General features: G+C 42.4%; 1 protein-coding gene across 3 annotated transcripts in view; it reads left to right on the top strand.

The window, feature by feature from the left end:
• The window catches only part of usp25 (ubiquitin specific peptidase 25), a 36,335-nt gene extending 14,294 nt beyond the window's left edge, over window positions 1-22,041 (top strand). Inside the window, exons 8-26 of one of the 3 annotated variants that reach the window (XM_080748472.1) lie at window positions 1,204-1,280; window positions 1,825-1,898; window positions 2,844-2,995; window positions 4,286-4,413; window positions 5,167-5,262; window positions 5,435-5,599; window positions 6,645-6,880; window positions 7,835-7,905; window positions 8,249-8,477; window positions 8,837-9,094; window positions 10,699-10,838; window positions 12,158-12,328; window positions 13,130-13,225; window positions 15,995-16,173; window positions 16,789-16,867; window positions 17,810-17,889; window positions 18,517-18,640; window positions 20,669-20,861; window positions 21,161-22,041. In XM_080748472.1, coding sequence (XP_080604598.1) covers window positions 1,204-1,280; window positions 1,825-1,898; window positions 2,844-2,995; window positions 4,286-4,413; window positions 5,167-5,262; window positions 5,435-5,599; window positions 6,645-6,880; window positions 7,835-7,905; window positions 8,249-8,477; window positions 8,837-9,094; window positions 10,699-10,838; window positions 12,158-12,328; window positions 13,130-13,225; window positions 15,995-16,173; window positions 16,789-16,867; window positions 17,810-17,889; window positions 18,517-18,640; window positions 20,669-20,861; window positions 21,161-21,333 — 2,721 coding nt within the window. In that variant the 3' untranslated portion in view covers window positions 21,334-22,041. The remainder of the gene's footprint in view (window positions 1-1,203; window positions 1,281-1,824; window positions 1,899-2,843; window positions 2,996-4,285; window positions 4,414-5,166; window positions 5,263-5,434; window positions 5,600-6,644; window positions 6,881-7,834; window positions 7,906-8,248; window positions 8,478-8,836; window positions 9,095-10,698; window positions 10,839-12,157; window positions 12,329-13,129; window positions 13,226-15,994; window positions 16,174-16,788; window positions 16,868-17,809; window positions 17,890-18,516; window positions 18,641-20,668; window positions 20,862-21,160) is intronic. The other 2 variants (XM_080748471.1, XM_080748470.1) reach the window with 2 other exon arrangements.
• The last annotated feature ends 3,406 nt before the right edge of the window (window positions 22,042-25,447 follow it).

Genomic DNA, 25,447 nt, shown 5'->3' with positions numbered 1-25,447 from the left:
ACATTCATAAGCTCTCACTATGTTGTACAGTTATTGTGGTAAACAATTGAATGTTGCCAGGTTGCTAGAGCTGCTAAAAGTGATTTAAAGTACCTCACAGAACCACATGTCCTGCGTTAAAAGTATTTCTTTAACTTATTTGCATAAACACCCTTTGCGTAGCCAGACAATCAGAGATCTCTGACTACCTATAAGAATGGTGACATTTAAATTAAATGTAGGGGCTAGAACAGTGTCAAGAACGTCCGCTAACAAACCTACATCAAGTGCTTTGAAAACCAATACCAATATGAAAGGCCGCCCCAAAGTCTTTGCATTGGTTCAGCAATGCTGTTTGTTTTTACATTTCCGAATTGATTCCACACAGTTCTAGTCCTTGAGTTGAATTTAGAATCGTGGCAAAGAATAGATGAGATCTTGGTTCGTCTGGCTAGGCGAGGCTACCCTTTAGCCTCAGACCGCTCACTTCCGTTACAGTTCTGTTAATTCAGCTTTAACCTCTATCATCTATAAATGTTAATCCCCAGACTCACAACGTCCCCCTGAACACTGCAAAATGAAAAACATCTTATTGAATGCCAGGGATTAGCCTCTGTATGCTAATATGAGATAACGTAATGTTAATATGACAAATGCCCCCCTCCCCCCAAAAAAAGTCTCCCCTCCACACTCCTTAGGAAAAGCAATAATAGCTCTTGTCTCTTTGGAGGTTAAGTGAGGTCAGCCCTCTGGTCACTGCATTCATCAGTCATGTCCCTCCACTGTGTATTATCACATTGAGGCATTGACCTGAATTACTGAACGCCATTGATGTCTGCATTATGATAAAGTGGGCCCGGGTTACCAGGTTCTCCTCTTTGAAGTTCACCAATTTGTGAACTCTTGCCGTTGTCAACTTGTCATATACAAACCCTGGCCATGTCAGGTTTTACTCTAACTGGTTTAAACCGCTGCTTTCTTGGGGTCGTTTTACTGTTAAACCCTGTCTCTGACCTCAGGGGTCTAAAAAGTAGAGTATATCTTACGTTTTTTGTTTAGACAAAGGTTTTTGGCAAAATATTGATCAAGACACAATCGGTGGTCTAAGTAAGGACTCTTCAAATTCAGAATCACTAATTGGACCCAAAAATGTGGCATTTGTCAGGCTCTACTAATAAGCAGACCCTGTAATTGTCCTCTGTTTGTCTGTGCTTCACCCAACAGCAGGATGTGAGTGAGTTCACCCACAAGCTGCTGGACTGGCTAGAGGACGCCTTCCAGATGAAGGCAGAGGAGGACAGGTAATCCCCCATTTCCCCTCTCTTCTAAGAGAAGGATTAATAGACAATAGGCATTATAGATAATGGGCGTAGAGAATTAAACAAGTGCAATTCACATGGCTCAGTCTCAGACAGAGATGTCCTCTTTTAACCACATATTATTTTATTTAAGGCTATTTTCTATAATTATTGTGCAATGATGTCAGTGTATACTATAGGGCAGGGGTTCTCAAACCTTTTTAGGCCATGACCCCCAAAATAAACATATTTGAACTGGGGACCCCCACCCTGACAACCATTTGGAATTGTAGGTATTACATTTAATGTGACTCTGTTCCACAGATAAATATTGTGAAAATAGCCGAACTACATGCTCACAACGCTCACAAAAAAAAAAAAAAAAAAGAAATGAAATTAAGCTAATCATCTGGGGACCCCACAAAATAATTTGGGGACCCCACTTGGCTGGGGTCCAGACCCCAAGTTTGAGAACCACTGTTATAGGGCTTAAGTAGTGGTTACCAGCTGCTGTTTGTGTATTTGACCTCTTCTTTGTTTTTGGCAGGGAGGGCGAGAAGCCAAAAAACCCCATGGTGGAACTGTTCTATGGCCGCTTCCTGGCTGTGGGCGTTCTAGAAGGTAGGCTGCTGAGATGTAATAACAGTTTTATAACTTATTTAATCTCTAAAAGGAAAGAAAAATATAGATGGCTAGCCAGAGAAGGAAGAGAGAGAGATCAAGGCCTTGCCTGGCCCCGATGCAGCAGCCAGAATGCAAGCAAGTCCTTGCCCCCGGTAATGAAAGGTGACCTTGTTTTAATGAGATGGAGTCCATGTAAAAGAGAAAGAGGGTCGGCCACATTGATCCTGGAGGACCTTGACGGCTGATTGACGTTGCGCTTATTATGCATGACAATACTGGCCTAGAGCCACCAAAAAGCTGGGCCAGCGGACACTTCTGCTCATAAAATGACCTTAATGCCTCATCTGCATGTCCGCTAACAACCCATCCACGTCGCTTTCTTTTTCTTTTCTTTTTTTTTTTTTTTACTTCTCATCAGTAGTCAATGCTGTGTGTGGCTGTGCTGCTCCTGCAGATAGAGTGCTGAGCAGCTGCTGTTAAAGCGGTTATGATGAGTGACTGATTGCTGAACTAGAGAAAATCAGCTTAGATGCAAATTAATGTGAAATGGCTCATATATCACATTAAGCCTGAGTTATACTTAGTTGCTCTATCTCTCTCTCTCATGTGATCTTGGACTCTGTCACACCTGACCCAGTTCTTCCTGGGCCTGTCCATATTTTGCTTACGCTATTTTTTGCGCACGCAGTGCACACACTGCCACAAGGACACACCTTTATATAATAATATAATAATAAACTTTGTAAAGCACTTTTCCTAAAGGGAAAGTACCTAACTAATGATTCTCAACAGCTTATCTAATTATGAAAGAAAATAGAAAAAAATAAAATAAATATGATGCCATAACAAAAACAAAATCAAGACATGGTTGAGAAGTGTGTTGCTCTTTTATGTTGTGCACTTAAATCTTGTATACCAGCTCTTCTGTGTGACATTCTCCAGGTAAAAAGTTTGAGAACACAGAGATGTTCGGACAGTACCCACTGCAGGTGAACGGGTTTAAGGACCTCCACGAGTGTCTCGAGGCAGCCATGATTGAGGGCGAGATCGAGTCCTTACACTCAGCGGAGAACTCTGCCAAGTCTGGACAGGAGGTCAGTACCAAGGATGGGTTACGCTCTGTGAAGAGACTGAAAATTAAACATAGGCACATAGCAAGAAGTTCTGTGTCTACATGTGATCTCATGCCGTTATAGCACACATTGGACAACAAAGAAAAGAATTGGCATTCAATGAGTTCAATTTTATTACATAGAGGAATGAATAGCAAATGACAGCATTTAAATTCGCCCACTCAAGAGACTGAGGCTGAACTGTTTGGGAAAACCCTCTCTCCCAAACAGTTGACCTGGTTTGTCTAGCATTGACCTATGGTTAGCTTCTGCCCAGATTAGGCTGTCTCCCAGGAGCTGAGAACAGCTAATTACCAGGTTAGTACACAGACATGGCCTCTGGCCAGGACCCAATTACTTACAGGGTGGTAGAGATGGAGAAAGGACAAGAGAAAAAATACATGGGAGAAAGAAAACGGATGAAAGAGAACATCTGGCAAGGGTAGTCTCGCATTGCCAGACGATCGGAGATCTCCACCTACTATTGACTTCAATGTAGTTGCTAGAATCGGGAGGAATCAATTCAGAGATAAAGAAAATTGCACCAGTGCGAAATGAGCGTTGGCCTCTTACATGGTATCAAACACGACACACGTGCATATCTCCTTCTGTGGGCGGTTCTGTCCGTGACATCAGTTGTGGTTATTTCAGTCTCTACGTACTTTCTATGATGTTAGTTTTGTGTGATGTTAGTCTTGTGCTCATATGGACACTCATACAGACATGGGGACCTACACACAAAGCCAGACATATGAGCGGTTAGCACCGCTCAAAAACAAATCTGTATTACAGCACCAAAGCAAAGTTACTTAAATTACTGTGATCCTTCTTATTGAGACACTTAGATTTGTTTTCAAAGCAGCTGGTGTAGGTTTGTAGGTTTGTTGAATATAGATGAATAGCAGACGTACTATCAGACTATGGCATGGGAGACAGTTGTTTGGTAAAGCCAAAAGAATTAAAGTGAGACATGGTGGCATGTACAGACTGTAACTGTTACTTATAATGTGTGGCTGTTTAAGTGTTGGAAACCTGGCATGTCCAAGCCAAAACACTTAACCTGGTCGTCAAAATCCAACTTGGCCTTGCGTGTGTTTATCAGTTATTGATAATGTTGTAATGAGAACTTACAAGATTGTCCTCAAGTATTTACAGGGACTGCTGATTTTATTACCTTGCAAAAGCACTGCAGAACAGTTGTAATCTCTGTGTGACAGTGTATGTGTATTTATCTCAATAATAACACTGTCATTACATTTTTCTTTCTTTCAGCACTGGTTCAGTGAACTCCCTCCCGTTTTGACCTTTGAATTGTCCAGATTTGAATTCAACCAGGCACTTGGGAGGCCGGAGAAGATCCACAACAAGCTTGAGTTCCCCTCCATGCTGTATATGGACAGGTGAAAATAAAAAAGTGAAAAGAAGACTACAATTAAATTAGCAAAAATATCTGATCTACAAGCTCACAAAGCGCCACGTTGTGACATGTTGTACGTTTTTAGATTATACTTATGTATATGGGGCATAATTGGTTAAATTCTATCTAGACCGGTGCCCCGGCCTACTCGGGAACGATGCCATTTGGGAATGCATGCCCCACCCTGTTATGCAATGCCCGTTGTCAGAGTACCCATTGTACCTGTCTGTACGGTCTAATCCAGGGGTCTTCAACAGGGGGTCCGCGACCCCTAGGGGGTCCGCGGAGGTACTGCAGGGGGTCCGCGAAATTATTGGTAAAAAAAAAAAAAAAGATTTCAAAAAATGTTTTTTTTTCTTTTCCATTTTTCACATTTATGTTAAAAAATAAATCATGATTCTATCCATTTTGAATAGCTTGAATACATGATTACTATGCAATTGACAGATTGTTGATATTATTGACATTGGTTCTCAGTTAATAAGTAGTATGTTTAGAAATGTTAGTGGTACGGCCCACCCTGCTCGCTGTAACTTGTACATGTTTAAAATAAAAAATATGTCGTAGCCCCGGCCCCCACCCTACGAGGTGGTAGGGGGTCCCTGCTCCATCTCCCCATCAGTTTGGGGGTCCCCGGCCTGAAAACGTTGAAGACCCCTGCTCTAATCTATAATAAAATGTATAAAATGCCATTAGTTTCATGTAAGACTGAAGAGCTCCCCTGGTGTGTGGTCAGGTACATGGACAGGAACAGGGAGATCACCAGGATCAAGAGAGAGGAGATCAGGAGGCTAAAAGAGCATTTGACTCTGCTCCAACAGCGACTGGAAAGGTACAACACCTGTGTACTTAGTCAAAGTCAACAAAACTTTCACATAATAGCCAAGGGACTGATTTCTCATTCTGTAGGTGTGCCCTACTGTTGCTTGCTCTCTTTCTTTCTTATTCTCTATCTCTAATCTCTATTTTATCTCACCCTCTCCTTTTCTACTATGCTCTCTCAGATATCTAAGCTATGGCTCAGGCCCCAAGAGGTTCCCTCTGGCAGATGTCCTCCAATACGCCATGGAGTTTGCCTCCAGTAAGCCTGTGTGCACCTCCCCTGTGGAGGACATAGACACATCAGCGCCCCCCGGTGGCACAACAGGGCAGCAGCTTCCCGCACCAAGGCAAGTTGCAAAAGAAATTTAATTTCCTCCTTAGATTTCACTGCTGCTCCTTTCTTCTCCACTTGTTTCAAGAAAGCAAAGGGAGAAGTATAAATCAGTCAGTTATCTGAAGAGAGAAAAAAACTAACAACACAGAATAATTTGATTATAATCGAGAATGAAACACAGCCACTGATAAACAATAAAATATTAACCACATTTTGGTTTAAAGGTAAGCAACTTTTTGATGGCACCAGTACAAATGAATAAATAACCAGTAAGACAACCTAATCGGGAGATAAGCGACTCGTCAGGTCGCAGTGTGATTTTAGGCCAAAATCTGTAGGAGCAGTGTCCAAAAATGTGATTCGCGTGATTTTAGGGCAAAATTTGTAGGGCAAAATTTTAGGAGCTGTGTCCAAAAATGTGTTTGAAAAAAGCGGCCTGATGGTGGCGCTATTTGGGACAGATCCATGTTGATGACATGAGTGCAGACATACTGTGTAGCGATTTGCGTGATTTTGGGGCCAAATCTGTAGGAGTAGTGTCCAAAAATGTGTTTTAAAAAATCGGCCTGAAGGTGGCGCTAAATGGGACAGATCCATGTTGATGATATGAGTGTAGACATACTGTGTACCGATTTGTGTGATTTTAGGGCAAAAATTGTAGGAGCAGTGTCCAAAAATGGGTTTTGCAAGAATCGGCCTCATGGTGGCGCTAGAAGTGGGCCATGTGAAAAATTGTGGTTTGGCAGGCAGGGAGTGTGTCTGCAAAATTTGGCATGGATCGGGGCAACGGTTGCGGAGATATGAGCAGGGCAAAAGTGTGACGTGTGACTGACGGACGGACTGACAGACGGACAGCTGGTCGAGGTTTTGATAGTAACTGCGACCTGACGGTCGCAATAAATATGGCAGTAGAACTGTTAATAATGCTACAAAATTTGGAACAAAACTTCATTTTACCTTACTATTTTAAAGCTGTCAAGTGATCATGAAGAGTGTATGACGTGTGTACATGATTGTGGTTTTAATTTTAATTTCTACACTGTCTCCTGTTCCCACAGCATGGCTGAGCAGGGCTCTACGGTTTCTCCAGAGGCTTCAGCAGGAGCTCAGGCCATGGCGTCTGCCCAGCTGCAGCAGCAGCAGAGAGCGCCCATCCACAAGCCCTTCACGCAGTCCCGGCTTCCCCCGGACCTGCCCATGCACCCTGCACCGCGGAACATCACAGAGGACGAGCTCAGGGTGCTGGAGGGCTGTCTGCACCGCTGGAGGAGTGAAGTGGAGAATGACACCCGTGGTACGACCTTTCAACTTCCTCGCATGACCGCTTTTTTAAAAGAATGTTTATCACTGCTGGTGTTAACCTAAAGCAGTGGTTCTCAACCTGTGGGTCGGGACCCCCAGGGGGGTCCCCAAATAATTTTGGGGGGTCCCCAGATGATGAACTTAATGTGCAACATCGTTTTCTCACTCAACGGTAAACAAGCCAACATAAAGTTTTAAGTGTATAGCACATTTCTAAGGTGTCAATGTAAGGACATTTTAATGGCAGAAATTTTGCGAGGCGTTGTGAGCATGTAGATCGGCTATTTTCACAATAGAACCGTGTTATACAAAATGTAATGCCTCAACTCAGCGCTTGTCAGGGTGAGGGGGTCCCCAGTCAAAACATGATTATTTTGGGGGTCGCGGCCTGAAAAGGTTGAGAACCACTGACCTAAAGGACCGTACTGCAGTCTGTACATTCCAGTGTCTATTTACAGCTTCAGCCAGGTGTCATAAATAGAACATTTTCATGTTAATGGCTTAATTTTTTGACTTGGCATTTATTTAGATTTTCTCCAACGTAATTAAATGTAACTTACCTGAATAATTGAGTCACTGTTGACTAATCGTCATTGCACAGTTAATAAGTCATGGATGTTTGAATTTAGCTCATTAATTTCTTTCCAGCTAGACTTTTCAAATGAATTTGCGCTGGAATGCATTACAGTGAACGATAACTTAACATTGACAGAAATAACCGTGCCAATTATATTTAGAATGCCAGATTACCAATCTCAAGCAAGTTTCAGGTCTCTGCAAGTAGAATTTCATACATGAGAATGCCACATTATAACATTGGTGCTGTTTTTCACATTATTAGATTATTAGGTTATTGTTTCTGTGTCTTTACTTATGGTTTACAAGACTATAATAAGTCCACATGATTTCTATTACTGTTTTATATGTGTATGTTTTGTCATTACAGATCTGCAGGGCAGCATATCCAGAATCCACAGAACGATTGAAATGATGTACTCTGACAAGTCCATGATGCAGGTGTGTGTAACACCCTTTTCAGTGTTAACTGTATAACTATCAGACACCCTTAAAATAAATGGTTGCATTATGAAATAATATAGAGGCTGAAATACAGCCAAAAGGGCACGCACATCTAAGGCCATATAGGCTCGGCTGGGTGCTAATAAGCAGTATACAAATAAGAAATAAGAGTCCGCACACCGATTTGCTGCTCCCAAAGAGTATGTTTTAACTTGGTTAGTAAAAACCTACTCTTTGGGAGTAGTAAATCGGTGGGTGGATTCTTATTTCTTATTTGCATTATGAACTGAACTAAACATATCGAGCTCTTTGTTTTTCTCACGGCTGTGCTTCCATGCAGGTTCCATACCGGTTGCATGCAGTCCTGGTCCACGAGGGCCAGGCCAACGCTGGCCACTACTGGGCCTACATCTACGACCCACACCAGCGGCGCTGGATGAAGTACAACGACATCTCTGTTACCAAGTCATCCTGGGAGGAGCTGGTCCGGGACTCGTTTGGAGGTTATCGGAATGCCAGTGCCTACTGTCTCATGTACATCAACGACAAGAAGCCTTTTCTCATAGAAGGTACACAAACCCACACGCTTGAACATGAGACACATTTAGGAAAGTTCAGGCTTGAGTAGTCAGGCAGTGTCCGATCCTTGTTGAAAAGTGACAATGGCTTGCATAAATATTCTAGTTATTCTCAAATACTTAACAGTTTTGTTAATAATCTTGTTCTTTTTCTCTCCTTTTTTTAATTAATAAAAACATATACAGTATTTATTTTAGTTTTAAAATGTCCCACCTCATGAGCAGTCTTTTGTTTTTCCGCTTTATTGAACATTATTATACAAAAAATGTAAGGATAGTTAGTCACTCAGCAGTGCGTAGCTACAAATAGGCCTTTTATGTTTGACCATCTGTCCAATGTGTCCCTGCAGAGGAGTTTGATAAAGAGACGGGTCAGATGTTGAGTGGCTTGGATAAGCTTCCCCCTGACCTCAAGCAGTACGTGAAGGAGGACAACCACCTCTTCGACAAGGAGATGGAGGAGTGGGACATCCTGCAGGCCCGCAAGGCCCAGCAGGAGAAGCTGGCCCTGGCCACTGCTGCAGCCCTGGCCGCCGCATCCAGCACCAGCACCTCCTCCCCCTCCCCACAGCCCATGAGCACCGAGTCTAGTCCTCCAGACAACTCAGGTCAGGGTCACACTACTCAAGACACAGAGCAGGGAAAGCCCAGCAGAATGCATAATTAGCAATCATTGGTTGGCAGGCATGTTTCCCTATTAATCCAGTTCCATTATGTAATTTTGTTCAAATGTTTTGGTAGATTAGGAAAACTATACATTTTTGGAAACTTGAGAGTTTCCAAAATCCAGAGGATTTTCAGATTTGTTATACTCTGGAGTTTCAAAAAATGTATAGTTTTCCTAATCTCCCGAAAATTTCACTTTTGGACATAATATGTGACCGGGTCTGGTACTTTGTGCCTTATGACTGCATTGGACATTTTTCTTTTTTTTTGTACAGATTATCCAAGTACAGAATCTAAGCTTTCATATGATGTATCATTTGTTGAAATTGGAGCATATTTGAAGAAGTTATGCACCATAAAAACCAAAGCTGTTAAAAAGCCATTTGAATACAAGATACAGTTTGACTCCTCTAGCTCACAGATATAAAAAGCTAGATACCTCCTCCGCCGCTGCAGTTCATTAGCGCGACTGGTCAAACACCTCTGGCGGAAGTGCATAACTGTGGAACTGCGGAAGGCACTCTGCCCCCTCCAATGGGAAAGAGGGAGTCCTGCCAGTCCTGCATCTGATTGGCCTACCGAGCTTCCCATTCTGTGACGCACAAGGAAGCGTCCTTCAGAATTCCCAAGAGCCCCGCCTCAGAATTCTGGAGGCTTGCGTAGAGTTATTGGGAGGCTTGCCAGGAGTCTTGGACCAGCACCCCCCAGCCGGAAGAGGCGTCTACCTTTCTATGTCTGTGCCTCTAGCTAGCCAGAAGTGGGTGTGACAATGGGAGGGACAATAGGTACTTATCTACACCCCTAAATCACTCCCCCCAAGTCAAACCACCCCCACAATTGTATAGCTGTCAACTTCTGAAACTAGACAGACCTGCTTTTAATTGCGAAGTGTAAAGCAGTGTTATTTTTAGGCAGCTGGGGACACCCTAGAACTCCCTCAAGGACCCCTGGGGGTCCCCGGACCCTACTTAGAGAACCAATGCTCTAAGCTAATGTATTCCTTGGCAATAAAAACGGATGCCCCGTGATTATTATATTATTAAAGTTTTTTATCATGATCTGCTATTTTCGACATCAACAACCCAGCAATACGGTGATACGGCGAAGCGCAAATCAAGCTTGTCACTCACACAGCTGCTGCTCCCTGCGCTGCGTACAGTACAGGGTTTTGGATTCGCTCTGACTTTGTCCCTGAGGGGTTCCAGGTGGTCCCCAGACAAAAAATGGACCCTTATAGATCTTTTATCACTTGAGAGTGTAACATTTTCAGTTTCCTTTTTCTCTCTCAAGAGTTAAATCATTTTTAAACATCTGCATTACTTAATTTACAAGAAGTCTACAAATTTAAAAAAAAATGTAAAAGAATCACTATTTTGATCAGTGTTTGCCTCTCCTATGGTACCACATCAATACAAGTTTTAGGTCTGAGAGGCTAATGTCATCAAATGTTGGTCTGTGGTTCAAATGGTGAATAAATAATGGACCTTGATATGAAAAAGGTTGAAAACCACTGGTTTAGACCTCTTTTCCCCCCTGTGCTGTTCAGTGCCCCAGCAGGACCCTGAGTACATGGAGCAGCCGTCTCCTACCAGTGACTCCAAACACCTGCAAGAGTACGTGGAGAGGGCCATCTCCAAGGCTGCTTCTGAGTTGGAGGAGAGGAGCCCTGAAGCACTGCTGAATGCTGTAAAAACATGCACGCACGCACGCTCGCTCACACACACACACACACACACACACACACACACACACACACACACACACACACACACACACACACTAGGGATGGACGATGAGCAATATTATCGTTGTAAAAAACACTCAAGATAATCGTATAGTGGAGTCTTAATTTATCGTGAAATCGTCCTCCGTCATGCACTGGGATCAATTCATCTTTTATTTGCCGAGCTGCATATCCAGTATCATTTAAACCTTCTATTGGTAAAACGTACTTATCATATACAGTACGTACTTGATACAGTCTTTTTTTCCCCACTCTCTATCAAATGTCTTTGCCAAAAAATAGACGATCTGCTATATTTTGGCAATAATAATCGTATCGTCCCATCCCTGAGACACACACACACACACACACACACACACACACACACACACACACACACACACACACACACACACACTTGCATTCATCATGCATCACTCCTCAGACTGTCCTTGTCAGTCTGTTGACATTAGTGTCGATGTATTCATCTTTGTCTCATCCCTTTTTTTCCCCCATTTTTTTCTTCTTTTTTTCTTTTTTTGAGGGATGTGTGACCTTAAATCTTGTGGAAGCAAAAACATTTTCCTGTGAAACATTTCGGCTTATTAATTATGCCTTTTTTACTATAACAAAGTTACTTCTGACATTTTGTAGTCCTCAACTGCATGTTCTATTGACTAACTGGAACATTGTTGTTTATGTCATGGGGTTTGCAAGACATCTAAAGAATTTTACTAGTGTAAATATTCAAAGTTCAGGGACACAACCCATGTTGGCTCGCTAAAATAGTAACACGCTTGTCTGCTCGCTCGAAATAAGTTATAACCAGTCAATGGATTTAGTCTCTTAGTGCATGCAACTCAGTTGAGGAAACGTCAACCAATGATACATTTTAAAGTGAAGACCATCTCGTAGTCACAAAATGATCCCAATGTTACAAGGTAGTGAAGAATGTTTAGCTGCATTAACCCTAGCGTCCCTAGTCATAATACTGTAGGTGAACATTCTGCAAAGATCGAAGATCTACAAACTCACTCAGCGTAACTTGCAACACATTGTGTGAGCTTGTAAATTGGCTATTTTTGAAAAAGATTTGGTGTAGAGGGAAAAGGTAGGGGAACAGGTGTAGGCTGTAAACCCATGGGGGACCTCAGTCAATGAAGTATATGGTTTAATAGGTTAAAAATACCTGGAATATGACTACTCATGTGCCCAACTTTGAATGTCCCACGGCTTCTCTATCTGTCCTCTATCTACTCTGTCCCTTCCGTTCTTTTCACAGTCTCTTCCCTGCCCCTCTCCCCCCCAGCCTGAGGTTCAGGCCTCTTCCACCCCTCCTCCTGACCCCACCCTGGAGGAGGATGGGTCCCCCGCCCAGCGCACCGTAGAGGTGGCTATTCCTCACGTGGGCACCTTTGTCATTGAGTCAGAGGAAGGGGGGTACGATGACGAGGTAGCACTCGCTCCGCCAGATCCCTGCTCCTTGGTAGCGCTAAGTCTGTGCCTGTTGGATGTGGTGTAAGAACACCAGTGCTCCTTTCTTATGGCTGTTGGAATGACTTTTATTTTTTTATTTTCATGCCTGAGAAAAGCCCAAAACCTTTTTGCCTATTGAGGTCAGGGTTAGTCTGAGCTGGGCGTCACCCCAGGTTAAAGGCCAGTGTTTTGACACCAGTCTGGAATGGGACGGGCTTGCTTGACTTGAAAACTCTCCTGTGAAATGCCTGTCCCAGCCCTGCATCTTGCTACAGAAGCATCCTTTATGTTTTCATTTACACACTTCAGAGGAGCTTGTGACCTACAGCTCAACCGCGATCAATGACGTGAAGAATGTGAAATGTCATTTCTGATGTTCATTCAACTTCTGCTTTACTTCTGGCAGTAGATATACATAATCTGGCATTGCACTGTGCTATGATCTCATGAAGATGGGTCATTTGGACTGGTGTGACGTTATTTTTGAATCCGTGTGTGTACAGTGTGGATTGGCTTTTTTGTCATATTGTGCACTACAAATAGTTGTCTTGGCTTTTGGAGGTTGGTTGTAGGACAATGTCTTTTTTCATTTTCTTTTTTTGCCTTTCCACTGGCTGACTTACATAGATTTGTCACCCTAACCAATGCATGGACTGCTGAATGACGAACGGTGTTCTCGGCTGTAGTGCTTCATGGCAGATAACATAGTGTTTTGGCCTTGCTCGGTGCATCTCAAGGATGTTTTGTCATGTTTAACGTGGTTCCACCTTCTGGGCAGGCGATGATGACCCCAAACATGCAGGGTATTATTATGGCCATTGGCAAATCCAGCAGTGTGTATGAAAAGAGTGGGCCAGAGGCAGCCTTCTTTAAGGTACATCCCATGTCTCTGTTTCCTGTCTTGTTATTTTCTTCTTCATCTGTCCATCCTCACCTTCTTTGATGTGTCACCCTTCATTTGCCTTTCTCTACTTCCGTCAGTGAAGAAAATAATTGTAAAACTGTCAGCGTGCCCCATTTTCTAGTAAACACAAGGAAAGCGAAGTATATGTTTTTCTTTAAAGGGATGATTGTGATGGCATTATGTTTGCTATTGGCCATAGATTGTTCTTTTGTGACTGATGCCCTTAGCAGCTTTTATTTATTTTTCTTGGTTATCAGAACATCCAGATTTCTAGGTTTTAGACACCAGGAGGATCATTCATGTGTCTCTATACTTTAATAAAATGAAAGAAATTTGATTGCCCCCAGTGCTCCACTGCCGACATCAACGTCGGACGCCCTATAGAGCATCGTAGTTGAAGCCCCACCCCGTCCTCACTCTGGTGTCGGAAGCGTTTTCCCCATTCATTTCTTCCATAGACATTTCATAAAGTATTTATTTAAACGTTTTTAAGCCTCGGACAAAGCCACCTTGGCTTTTGAGGAATCATGACAATATTCGTTTTTCTTTTAATGCAACGATTAATTAGAAAGCTGAAAAAAAGGGCAAATTGCGGAAACTACACTCCCAGAATGCATTGCGAATGACACTTGTTTCCTGAACTATATCCCTTAAATCACGCTCAGTTTAGTTATCCAGGCCAGCATATGGCCTGACATGTAGTGATTTTCATCCCTGTGGACGCTCTTATCGTCATCTTTAACATAGTGCATCATATTTGTAAAAGAAAGACACTCGCTCACGGATTTCTGCTGAAGTGCAATAATCAGCCGGGAAGACATGAATGAAGGAGAAGTTAGACCAATCACAGACGTCGATACGTCGTACATTTTTAGCAGTATGGGTAATGCAGTTCTTCTCCATGCGATCTTGATTAAAACGTGTTTTTACTAAAACTAGAGTGATTGCATACATACTCGGGGGTTCTACAGGAGCATATAGAACCATTTTACAACCACCAGCCTAGTGGTAAGTGTACATTGAATTGCTACGACTTTGTGGCTGATAATGAAAAACCCTATGGTGAAAATGAATGGGCTGCTTACTTCCGACAACTCACTGCGATGCTCTATTCGCACCTGTTCATTTTTTGACACCGGCACGACCTAGCCTTACATTTGCACTTGAATACAAGTAGAATTCTCGTTTGTATAACATTCCTTTACGGTGAATGAAGAATCCAAGAACTATGAAAATATTTGGAAGTAAATGGTGGCCAAGAACAACAAAATCTGTTTATAAACTCCAAAACAGTATGTTTCAACTTTCAAAAGATCACTATGTTGAAGAAAATGTATTTAATTCACTTCCGGGCTAAATCGTCTCATGCACGAATTCCGCACACGCCTGGGGGTGTGCGTGCATGTGAACTGAGCTCCTGTTAAACCCCACGGGCATGCCCAGGCGTGTTCTTCGCTTGTGCGTGTCACAGTTTGCACTGTAAGTGATTTAAAATTGTACTCCAACATAAAGAAGTTTTGAAAGTAGCATACAATTGGATAGAAGACGGTTGTATTACTGTGGATGTTGTTTTGGAGTTAATAGAAGAGATTTTTTTGTTTTTAAACTTGGCCCCTTAATTACTTAACATTTTTATCAAGTATTTTACTTTTTGGATTCTTAATTCACTGTAAAATAATTGTATACAAACCGAAATTCTTGTATTCAAGCCATCACAGGGTGAGTAACCGAAAGGAAAGGGAGTGTTGGAACACACTGACCTTCTGTTAAAGTTGACCTTTACCATCACAAGCAACAACGATGGTCTTTGGCTTTGTGCTTTCAGACCCTTTCCTCTCAAAGTTGTATTAAAACCCCTTCCAGGGGCATCTGGGTAGTGCAGGGGTAAAGTACCGGCACTGTGGAGGTGTTTGATTTATCTACAGTGCTACTGGCTTGGCCAGGCGCTCCAACGAACACCCTGTTCGTGCCGTGGGTGGTTAGCCAGCAGGGGTTTGTGTGTTCCTTGTCACTGGCGCTGCACTAGTGATTCATACAGGTTGGTCGAGGTGGGTGTTCAGCAGCATGAAGAATTGGTATTACACTCTCCTGGTGAAACTCCACACTGTCAGGTGAAAAGAAGCAGCTGGCAACTCCTTGTATTGCAGGAGACGTGGTTACAAACTAAGTAAACACCCTCCCAGACCAACGAGTGGGGGTTAGCGGCAACAGCAACAGGGGCCAAGTTGTAGTTCATTGTTTGAGGGGAATTAGGGAGAACAAAATGAAAAATACAACTGCAAACAAACAAACAAAAACATTAAAACAACCTTCCAGCAGACTGGTTTGCTACATACCATGAACAGTGAGTGTTTTTCCCCTCCTAAAACACTTCCAAACCCCAGCGTTGAAAATATTTAAATTTAAAGGCTTTGGTGGACACGGCCTTACAATATAAAAACTCTACTCGGCTACTTTAACCCATTTAGAACGGGTACACATTTTGTGTATCATTATTTTATGCTTTAACTATTGAAAAATAGCAGATATACAAGCTCACAGCGCGGCACCAAGTGCCGCGCTGCGAGCTCGTAGATCATTAGAATTTTGACCCGATTCTATAAGTGTCTTTTGAATCCTTCTAATTCTAGGCCTAAATGGGTTAATGACAGGCAGAAGAGAGTAAATATCCACACTGTCTCAGTCCTCAGTGAGAGCTTCTCATTGAACCTCAGCCTCTTTCTTTCCTTGTGTGGCCAGGCCATAAAGGTGGAGTACACACGTCTCCTGAGGTTTGCCCAGGAGGACACGGCTCCAGAGAACGACTACCGGCTGCAGCATGTCATCGTCTACTTCATCCAAAACCAGGCCCCCAAAAAGATCCTGGAGAGGACTTTGCTCATGCAGTTTGCGGACAGGAACCTGGCCTTTGATGAGAGGTAAAGGGTGCACCACTTGAGTTCATCTGCTGCATGTGTTCCGTTTTCTGACTGTGTCCAAACATGGCCAGCAGAGGGTAGCAGAGCCCGTGGCTAGATGACACCCTCCAATGCAGCTTTGTTGGTGCACTGGCAGCTCACTGCAGCTTGATAAGGTCTCATCAGGCCATTCTATTTTTGCAGCTAAATGAATAAATAGTGTCTCCACCTCTTCGCAAACACATAATAATAAAGGTACTCTCATGGTAATGTTATGGTTATGGTAACAGTTTAGGTTTATCTAGGTTCCCCCATAATGTACCGTCGTGTTCTTGTGTTGGCAGAGGATCAAATGCTACTTCTTGACGACACCTAAAAACTTTTCAACTGTGCTTGTTGGCCTCAATCCATATTCATGAGTCAAAAATTGATTTCTCCCCTCTCCTCTATTTTGAGCCAGGGTAATTAGATTTATGTGCGCTCGTGGCCTCAATAGGAACCTCAGGAGGAGCATTTCACTCCTCCACTCAGCACTAAAGAGTGATTCATTAGGCTACGTTAAGGCCTGGGGGCAGGCTGGAGCATTTCACAATGACTCACCATCTCAACACTGACACTTCTCTCCTTCCTCGCCAGGTGTAAGAGCATTATGAATGTGGCACGTGCCAAACTGGACCTCATTAAGCCAGAGGAGATCAACATGGACGAATATGAGGTCAGCGAAATGCTTATGTTCTGACATTGCAATCTGTAAAGCACAGGAATCTTCACTCCCTTCGCAGACCCTCAAAGAGATGTTATTTACACGCTATCCTGTCTGTTTTTCCAATCTTTGCCGTTGCCATGAAATAACACACCGTTTCCCAGTGGATCGGCACCCATTTGTGGGCCACGGACCAATTTTTATGGGTCACGACTCGAGTAAAAATACAAATATCTTTAGATACGGTATTGGCCCGAATATAGGACGACTCTGATTATAACACAACCCCTATTTTACAAATATCATTTTGGGAAAAAAATATGTTGAAGACAAAATAAAGTTATTTATAAAGAAAAATGTTTTTATTGTAAAATTATTATAGAAAAGCTCATACAGAGATAACATTCTGCTGTATTGTATTGCATTAACCATCAAAGTCAAACATTCACAATTCAGACTATGAAAATCGGCTCCTCATATGTGTATCAGAATAGACTACAGTCCATTACTCACAGAGGTCTTCTGCTACTTATTATAACTCTATGCTTCTGCCTCGCTGGGGGATAAAAAAACACTACATTTCCCATCAAGCTTAGCGGCAAAAAATGTCGTCCTATATTCGGGCCAATACGGAAATTGTTTAAAATATATATTTTTTTTAAATAATTTTATAAAGTTTAAACAGATCCATCCAAGAAATGTCATAAATAAATACAAAAATAATTAAGATTAAGTGAAAATAGCACGCTACAAGTTTGCAACGTGGCACGAAGCGACGTGTTGTGTGCTTGTAGGTCCTGGGCAAACTTTTAATCTCTGTTTTGGGTCTCGACTTGAAAGGTTTGGGAATCACTGAAATAACCTGAACATTGTTAAGAAACAGAATTTTCACACTCCTTTCTGGCCACTCCGTAGAGCTGACTTTCATTAGCTTCTGTTTGGTTCTTTTATCAGATGTGGCATCAGGAATACAGGAATTTCCGCGAGACAACAATCCATATGGTGATTGGTTTGGAGCTGTTCCAGAAAACAAAGTATGGTGACACCTTGTTACTCCTTCAGATTTATTATTATTATTTCCTGTTTTATTAGCTGGGTAGCATTTCATTCATTGGAGTATGTGACAAGGTTGTTGACTCTTAATTTTTTGCAAAATCAACTGACCTTTGACGGGTGACTTGTGTCTAACCTAGCGCTGTTATGCTCTGCATATTAATTTGCTGATATCTAGGCAGTTGTCCATTTTCTGGTCCGCCGCTGACATTTTGTGCCTTGTAAAATTTACTCAAGCAATAGACGTTTCAAACTAATCTCATTCTAACTCGGCTAACCTCATAATAATTCTGTCAAAAGTTGTAGCTTAATGTTCACTCTGAATTTCACTATTGTATAATTTCCGTTTCATTATTCACTCAAAAAGTACTGCCTAATCTTATTAAATAAAATGCCTATTTGATCTCATCTGATAGCGTACTCATTACTAATAAAACTGAAATTATTTTTGGCAGAGACATTTAATTAATATGAGCTTGTATCATCCAAATCTGTGGTTTTGATTTGCTTAAACAGCCTGTATTTCACAGCCGAATCTTGAATAGTTTTACTGTAATTTTAATTTTAGCCAATTTTAGACTATTCTCCCTGTGTGTCTTCCTGTCCAGTTATGTGGAGGCCCTGATGTACCTGATCTACTCTTACCAGTACAACAGGGAGCTGCTGGCTAAGGGCAACTACAGAGGTCATGACGAGGAACTCCTCAGTTACCACCGTCGACAGTGTTTGTTGGTGAGTCAACACCCAAGATCTGAAAAAAGTCTACATCACTGTTCTGTTTAAAATTACAGACCAAAGGAATAGCATATGCACACCCCCAAAACGTGTATACGGTGCTGGATCCAGGAAACAGTGAATGAATAAGGGATAATGTCCGCACACGATATAATGCTCTCCCGTCTTTTCTTTTTATTTTCAACCAACAAACAACGTTTCGTCCAGCAGGGCTTTCTCAAGTCCAACTTGAGAAAGCCCTGCTGGGCGAAATGTTGTTGAAGAGGATTATATCGTGTGCGGACATTATCCTTTATAAAATTACACACATCATGTAGTGAAATTATTAATTAATTTATGAATTAGTTCATTACCAATGCTACTGTCTTCCTCCTATCTGTAACAATCTCTAGCCAAGTACTGATTAATAAACACTCTAGCTTAAATGAGCTTATGAACTGAAGATGAAACCTATACCTGTTTAATTTCGATTACTTTTTTTTTTTTGTAAATAGTTGCATCGTCTACAATTAAATTAACTTCCTGCAAAGGAGGTGTTGACAGCACTTGCCAGCCTCTTTGAAAGGAGAAACCGCTCGGTTCCTCAGTTCTTCTTCATGTGACCCTGAACGCCTTTTGCTGTCAAGCTCCCCCCTCGCTCCCCTCTGTGAGACTTCCTCAGCGATGCCAAAGAAACTGAGCCAATGAGTCAGAGCACCAGAAACGTTTCTCCCTCATGACTAGGGCTGTGTGCTTTCGAAGAGATGATTGTATTGGCTTCCCGGCGGTTTACAAACGTTTTTTTTTTTTTTTCTTTTTTTTTTTTTTCTCCACAATCTCATACCGATGTCTTTTAAACAAAGCCTCGTTTTTATTTCACTGCTGCCCTGCTCTGGGCTGTTCTTAGGTATTAGGTACTGGTCAGGGCTAAGGGTATTTCTGTGTGCTCAGGCTGGAACTGGTCTCTAGCAGTTGTATTGCTGCTGCACTCGGTAACCTTACACCAGCATTGTTCTCATAATGTAATCATTGGCAGTGGGAATAGGAAGCAGGAGGCCCAAGGAGTGTAAACACATTAATGCCCCATTATACTTTGTTGCGTGGCGGTGTCAGACGCCGAAAATAGTCGATCTACAAGCTCACTGTCGGTGTGTGACAGCGGCATGCAAGTATAAATCAGGCATTGCCATTAACATGAGACACAAACCGTGTCCTCAGTTAACCTCCATCCCTCCAGGTCTCCGCAGCTACATTGGCCATCTCGGATCTTTGGCCGGAGCCCCAAAATCCCCGCTCTGTCTGCTCAGCTGTTTACCTTTGGCTTGTTATTTTAATTGAAAACACAGCTAACATTGACATAGTTAATCTTCCTGGATGCTTTGCAAATCCAACTTTAGTCTGTAATTATTTTGGAGGGGCTCAAAGAGGTGTTTTCTACAACAAGGTCATAGAGTTTGTCTGTGACAGCAAAAGGTGGCTTCAGCCAAGAGTTTGGGGGAATTGTCTGTCAAGTGTCAGTCCAAGAACGTCACTGTCTACTTGGTTCTGTATGACGTGTTTTAGCATTGATAATAAAGGGATGACTTGGTCATAAGTCATAGAGAGGAGTCACACATTAAGCCATCTACACTGATTAATGCCATCTATACATATGCCTGTACAGGGAGTTGTGTTCGTTATGTAAACATTATTATGGTTTCTTATGTAATTAATTAATCCAAAAAAGTTTAATTGCCAACAACAAACTCATATATTTGTACATTGTATTAGTCGGTACAATATGATAGACATTCACTCAATTGTCATTCAAGGGAAAGAGTATTTATATGTAGCAGTTTATGGCCGACATTGTGAGTTCAGCAGTAAGTACATTATCGTATACCTGTAGTTGTTCTAGGATGGAATTGCATGAAATGAACTATGAGCGCTGTGAGACAGTTCCTGAGGCTAGTGTTGTAGCTTACAAAGAAGTGATTAGAAGTGAGTGGCAGAGTGATAAATCAAACAAACACATCATTAATTTGTCGCCTGTATTTCTACCTGCAGAAACTTAACGAGCAAGCAGCAGTCATGTTTGAATCAGGGGAAGATCCAGAGGTGACCACAGGGCTGGGCATCATGAATGAGCTGGTGGTGCCCTGCATCCCTCTGCTGCTGGTCCATGATGTTGAGAGTGACCTGCTGGCTGTGGAAGACATGAGGAACCGCTGGTGCTCCTACCTGGGCCAGGAGATGGAATGTAAGTTTCTGGGAGGAAAAGGAATGAGATATATAGATTATCATCACCCAGCATTTAGTTTTTGCACAGGGTTGGCCAGTCTATATATTGAAGAAATGTAGCTATTGAAGTTAATATTTTTTATTAAATAAGATTTTCAATAATTATTTATTCGATTATTTTCATAATCTTTGTTTCTATTGCAGCACGTTTTGAGACAACTAGTTATGTCACAGAGAAAATATCTTGCTTGTGGGCAAAAACAAGGGCAAAATGAGAAACCTCAACACTATTATCTTCTGCTCTTCTTTCCATGACAGCCATCCTCCAGGAGAAGCTCACAGACTTCCTCCCCAAGTTACTGGACTGTTCCGTCGAAATCAAAAGCTTCCACGACCCTCCCAAGTTGCCCACCTTCTCCACTCTGGAGCTGTGTGAACGCTTCAGTCACGTCATGGCTGCCCTCGGCAGGGTGCCCACTGGGAGAAGATGAGCTAGGTGGAGCATCAAGCCCCTGTATCTCAGCCCCAGCCCTGGGCAAAAAATACAAAACCCATGGACCTCTCTTTTAACCCATGCCTTCCTTATAAACCAGGGGTCATTTGCTTATAGCTGTTACTCCTCTGTTTCTCTTTTGCTGCTATAGATTATCATTATAAATATTATTTCAAGTTATATTTTAAGCAAATCACAACCAAGAGGAAGGATGAGAATTTCTGAGGGGATACAAATAATGAAGCAGAAAATAAGAAAAGAAATGCAATCATGCAGTGATTGGAAGCCAAGCACATTCTGCATCAGCTTTGTAAAACAAGGTTGAGGGTTTTTGTAGGCTTTTAAGTTTATTTTTTATTTTTCTTATTGTTGTTGCTGTTTGGTTTAAGCCCCCACACCCCACATAAGCCCTTTCTCAAGCACCGGCCCTTCTCTGCCTGAAAAGGATCACCTTGCTGCTCTGCCATCAGTTTGGTACAGTATTACACAAATTTTTGTTTTGTTTTGTTTTTCTAAGGAAGTGAGGAAATGAGAGCCATGAGGATTTCAGCGACTCTTAAGTATCTCAAATGGGTCTCATGTCTCTGTGGACTGCACCAGAATGAGAGTTTTTCTTTTTGAGTGCTGTGGGTAGACGGCCATGGACACTCTGTGGCTTGTTAATAAATTGAGAGAATAAAGTTTTATTTATGGCCCTTTTAGGCCAACTAAACAGTTGTTTTGTCTGATGTCTGGCTTAGTTTTTCTATGTGTGCATTAATACAACAAACTGTATGTAAATATGCACCATTGCGCTCACTTTTAAGATTTGCAGTATTTCATCTTGACATTGCCCTTGCACAATACATTCAGATAACAATTTATGTTGTCTGCCCTGGAGATGGTGTGCAAATCATACATGAAGGACAGGGTAGATCATTTTAAACAGCTGAAAATTCAAAAGTGTTAAAAACCTAATTTGGCGTTCCCATAAACAATAAATGTTATACATTTTGGAAATCAGTGTTTGAACAGCTAGAACTGCCCCACCCCAACATTCAGAAAGCATTTCATAATTAACGTTCTGTGATGTCAGGAGTGGAAGAAGCCCACGCTAGTACACCCATGCTCCATATAAAGATAGTATACAGTACTTATACAGTCGGTACGCACTATCTAGCAACTTTCCCCACTGTTGACATGATTATTCATATGTGGACAGCTACTTTTTCAGCAGTTATTGGAAAATGTACTCATTTACGTCCTTTCCATATGAGTCGGATTGACTTTTCAATTGGAAACAATGTTGCATCGGAGTGCCTTAAAGCTCAAGTTGTACATGATTATAAGGGTCATTTGATGCACACACTCATTATTGCAGACAAACATAAAAGCGAAAATATGGTGGTTGTAAAACAATGAGTTTTTTGCCCCTCTTCATGGAGCTGGACTCAACAAGTGGAAATGCACCAGTGCAGTACCATGGAGGGGAACGTACACTGTAGTAGGAGGACATTGGGTGAGTGGAGTGAGTTTGTCTTTTATCATGACCTCATCCTGTATGATAATGAGCTCTTGAAGTTCATGTGAAATCTATATATCAAAACAGAGGCATAGACATCCTCTGTTAGCTCAGCAGAGCAAAAACAAAAGGTTGTCTTACAGCCTTTACGTTTGTAGGTTAAATATAAATAGAAATACATTGTTTATTTCTAATGACCAATTGACCATAAATCCTGGTATTTCATTGTTCTCCTGGGTTTCTTATAAGTCATGGTGACAGTATTACTATACTAGTAAGACGCCTCAGGGCGACATGCGACCTCGCCCAGGTCGCGCCATGTCTTGGCCGTCTGTCCAGTGAAGTATTATCGGACCAGTTACCCATATATGGAGATCCATGTACTGTATGGAGATATGCTGAGACCCCAAACATGCTTACTCAGTTATTCGTTATGTGAAAGTCCTTTGACGTCTATCACATCTGACATCATACATACAATCCCTTTCATGCCCATACATGGAGATCCATGTCTTAACCAGCCACACAGATATGGGCTGTCTTCCTCCATATATGGGCAAGTCCTGTTAGATATGGGCTTAATTTTGATGACATCAGGGAACTCCATATATGGGCATAAAAGGGATTCTGTTAGTGGTTCCCATGACATCACAACATACAAACAATACATTTTAAGCCCATACATGGAGATCCCTGTCTGAACCAGCCACACCACTGTGATGTCACCTGTTTATGCCCATATATGGAGATCCCTGCTCTGAGTATCTGACTGTGATGTCACAGTGGAACCACAGTATCAGGCATTATCCCTGCTCTGAGCCTGTGATGTCACATGATTTGACATACAGACAGACAGAGATACGTGGACAAGATGTGCCGGTTTCCATAGAAAAGTGCATGCGTGCTCAGTCAACCTACCCTGTATAAATAAATGTTAATGATACCGTAGAAAAACAATGATTTTGTCAGTAGTACAAGACCACGTTCACCATTTCAAAATCAAGATGTCACCTATATGAGCGGCGGGTGGTAAAAAAGACAACCAAAGATGATTAAATGTATTGAAAGATAAAAGGCGTTCTGGATCGATAGGTGTGGTAGCAATCACTTCAGGGTGTGGGCCAAGTTCAGGTGAGCTTGTGAAGCAAAGTAATGCAGTCCCAGGATTCCGTATGGACTGCTGCCGTATCTGCGAGTCTTTGGTCGATGGCTAGTAGCAAACTTCTATTTGAAGTTTCACTTATTCTCTTCGACGTTTCGATTCCCATTGGTGTCCTGATTAATGCTCTGGGTGGATGTTTTATTGTTTCATTTGCACAACATGTGGTATCTTTAGACCATGTACCTTGTCACTCTGATGTGGCTCATCAGACTGCCTACACTATGCTGCAACAATGCTACCGAAACAACAAACGTCCCTGATGGCAAGTTTGAGCACCAAAATTGGGTTCAGTTTTAAAAAAAGGCCATTCACATGGTGCATATTTCCCTCTATATTTTCTTTGTCTCCTAGGGGCTCAACTCTCTCCAACTGTTGCCAAATGGCTCTCCTCTTGCAGAGGGTGGGTATGCACATTAGGCTTCTTCCTGCCATGCGGTGCCAGTGGGTGTGGGTCCATACCTTTCCACTAGGTCTGACCTGCTGAGGGCCTTCACCCCGCTCCCTATAGACTTACTGCACAGGTTCTTGTCATTAGTGCACAGGATGAGAGTGTGCTCTGGGTAGAGATTTTTGTACTGCTGGCAGCACAGCAGAACCTGGTCATCATTTTTGATCAGATACTGCAGGCAGTACTGCAGAACCCGGTGGTAAACATTGGTGTTCCGACCTCGTGTATCATTCTTGTTAGCAGTCAGGTCGTGGAAACTCTGAAATGCCTGTTGTATTGACTGGCTCCAGACGCCTGGCTTGTGGTTCTTCAGACACATGTATATGAAGCGCACTGCATCAACGGCCCGGTGAGCCAGCTTCCTCCCATTCTTCCTCCAGTCCAGCTCCTGGAGCACCACCCAGGGGATCAGTATCACAGGGACGCCCATGGTTCCAAGGCCATGAGACGTGATACTCTTCACATAGTCCAGGTGACTAAGGAGGATGTTGGTGTCTAGAACAAGGATTACACCTTGTTGTCCTTTAACAGGCTGATGATCTGTGGCACCCTTCACTGATCGTTCTGTGGATAGATTTGTATCAGATGATCTGGCGAGATCTTCACTCGACAACCTCATGCTGTCCTTATAGCGAGCCTCATGCAGCACCGCAGCACAGTCATTGTTATGGATCTGTGTTTCATTATGTACACTCTGAGTGTGTGAAGACTCGGCTGTCTGGGGCATTTGTGCGACATTCCTTTGTTTTGAGGTGAGACGCTGCGATTCATAAGTGTGATTGGATGTGGTGCAAAGATTCTTTGTTGCCTTTTTTGCCTTGAAGGTACAGTTTGCTGCCAGGTGCTCACGGCCAAATCTTGAGCAGCAGCACCTCTTGTTCTCCTTCAACTTCATCTTCTGGTATTTTGTCAACAGTTTGATTTTGGCACAGTGATTCAGGTAGTGCTGTGATGAAGCACAGCATGGACAGTATTTCTTGGGCTTCGTCTGTGTTTTTTCT

The sequence above is a fragment of the Nannobrachium achirus genome (assembly GCF_963921795.1).
Source record: "Nannobrachium achirus genome assembly, chromosome: 19".
NCBI lineage: Eukaryota > Metazoa > Chordata > Actinopteri > Myctophiformes > Myctophidae > Nannobrachium > Nannobrachium achirus.
The sequence above is the reverse complement of the archived record's forward strand: the minus strand, read 5'-3'. Positions and strand labels throughout refer to the sequence as shown.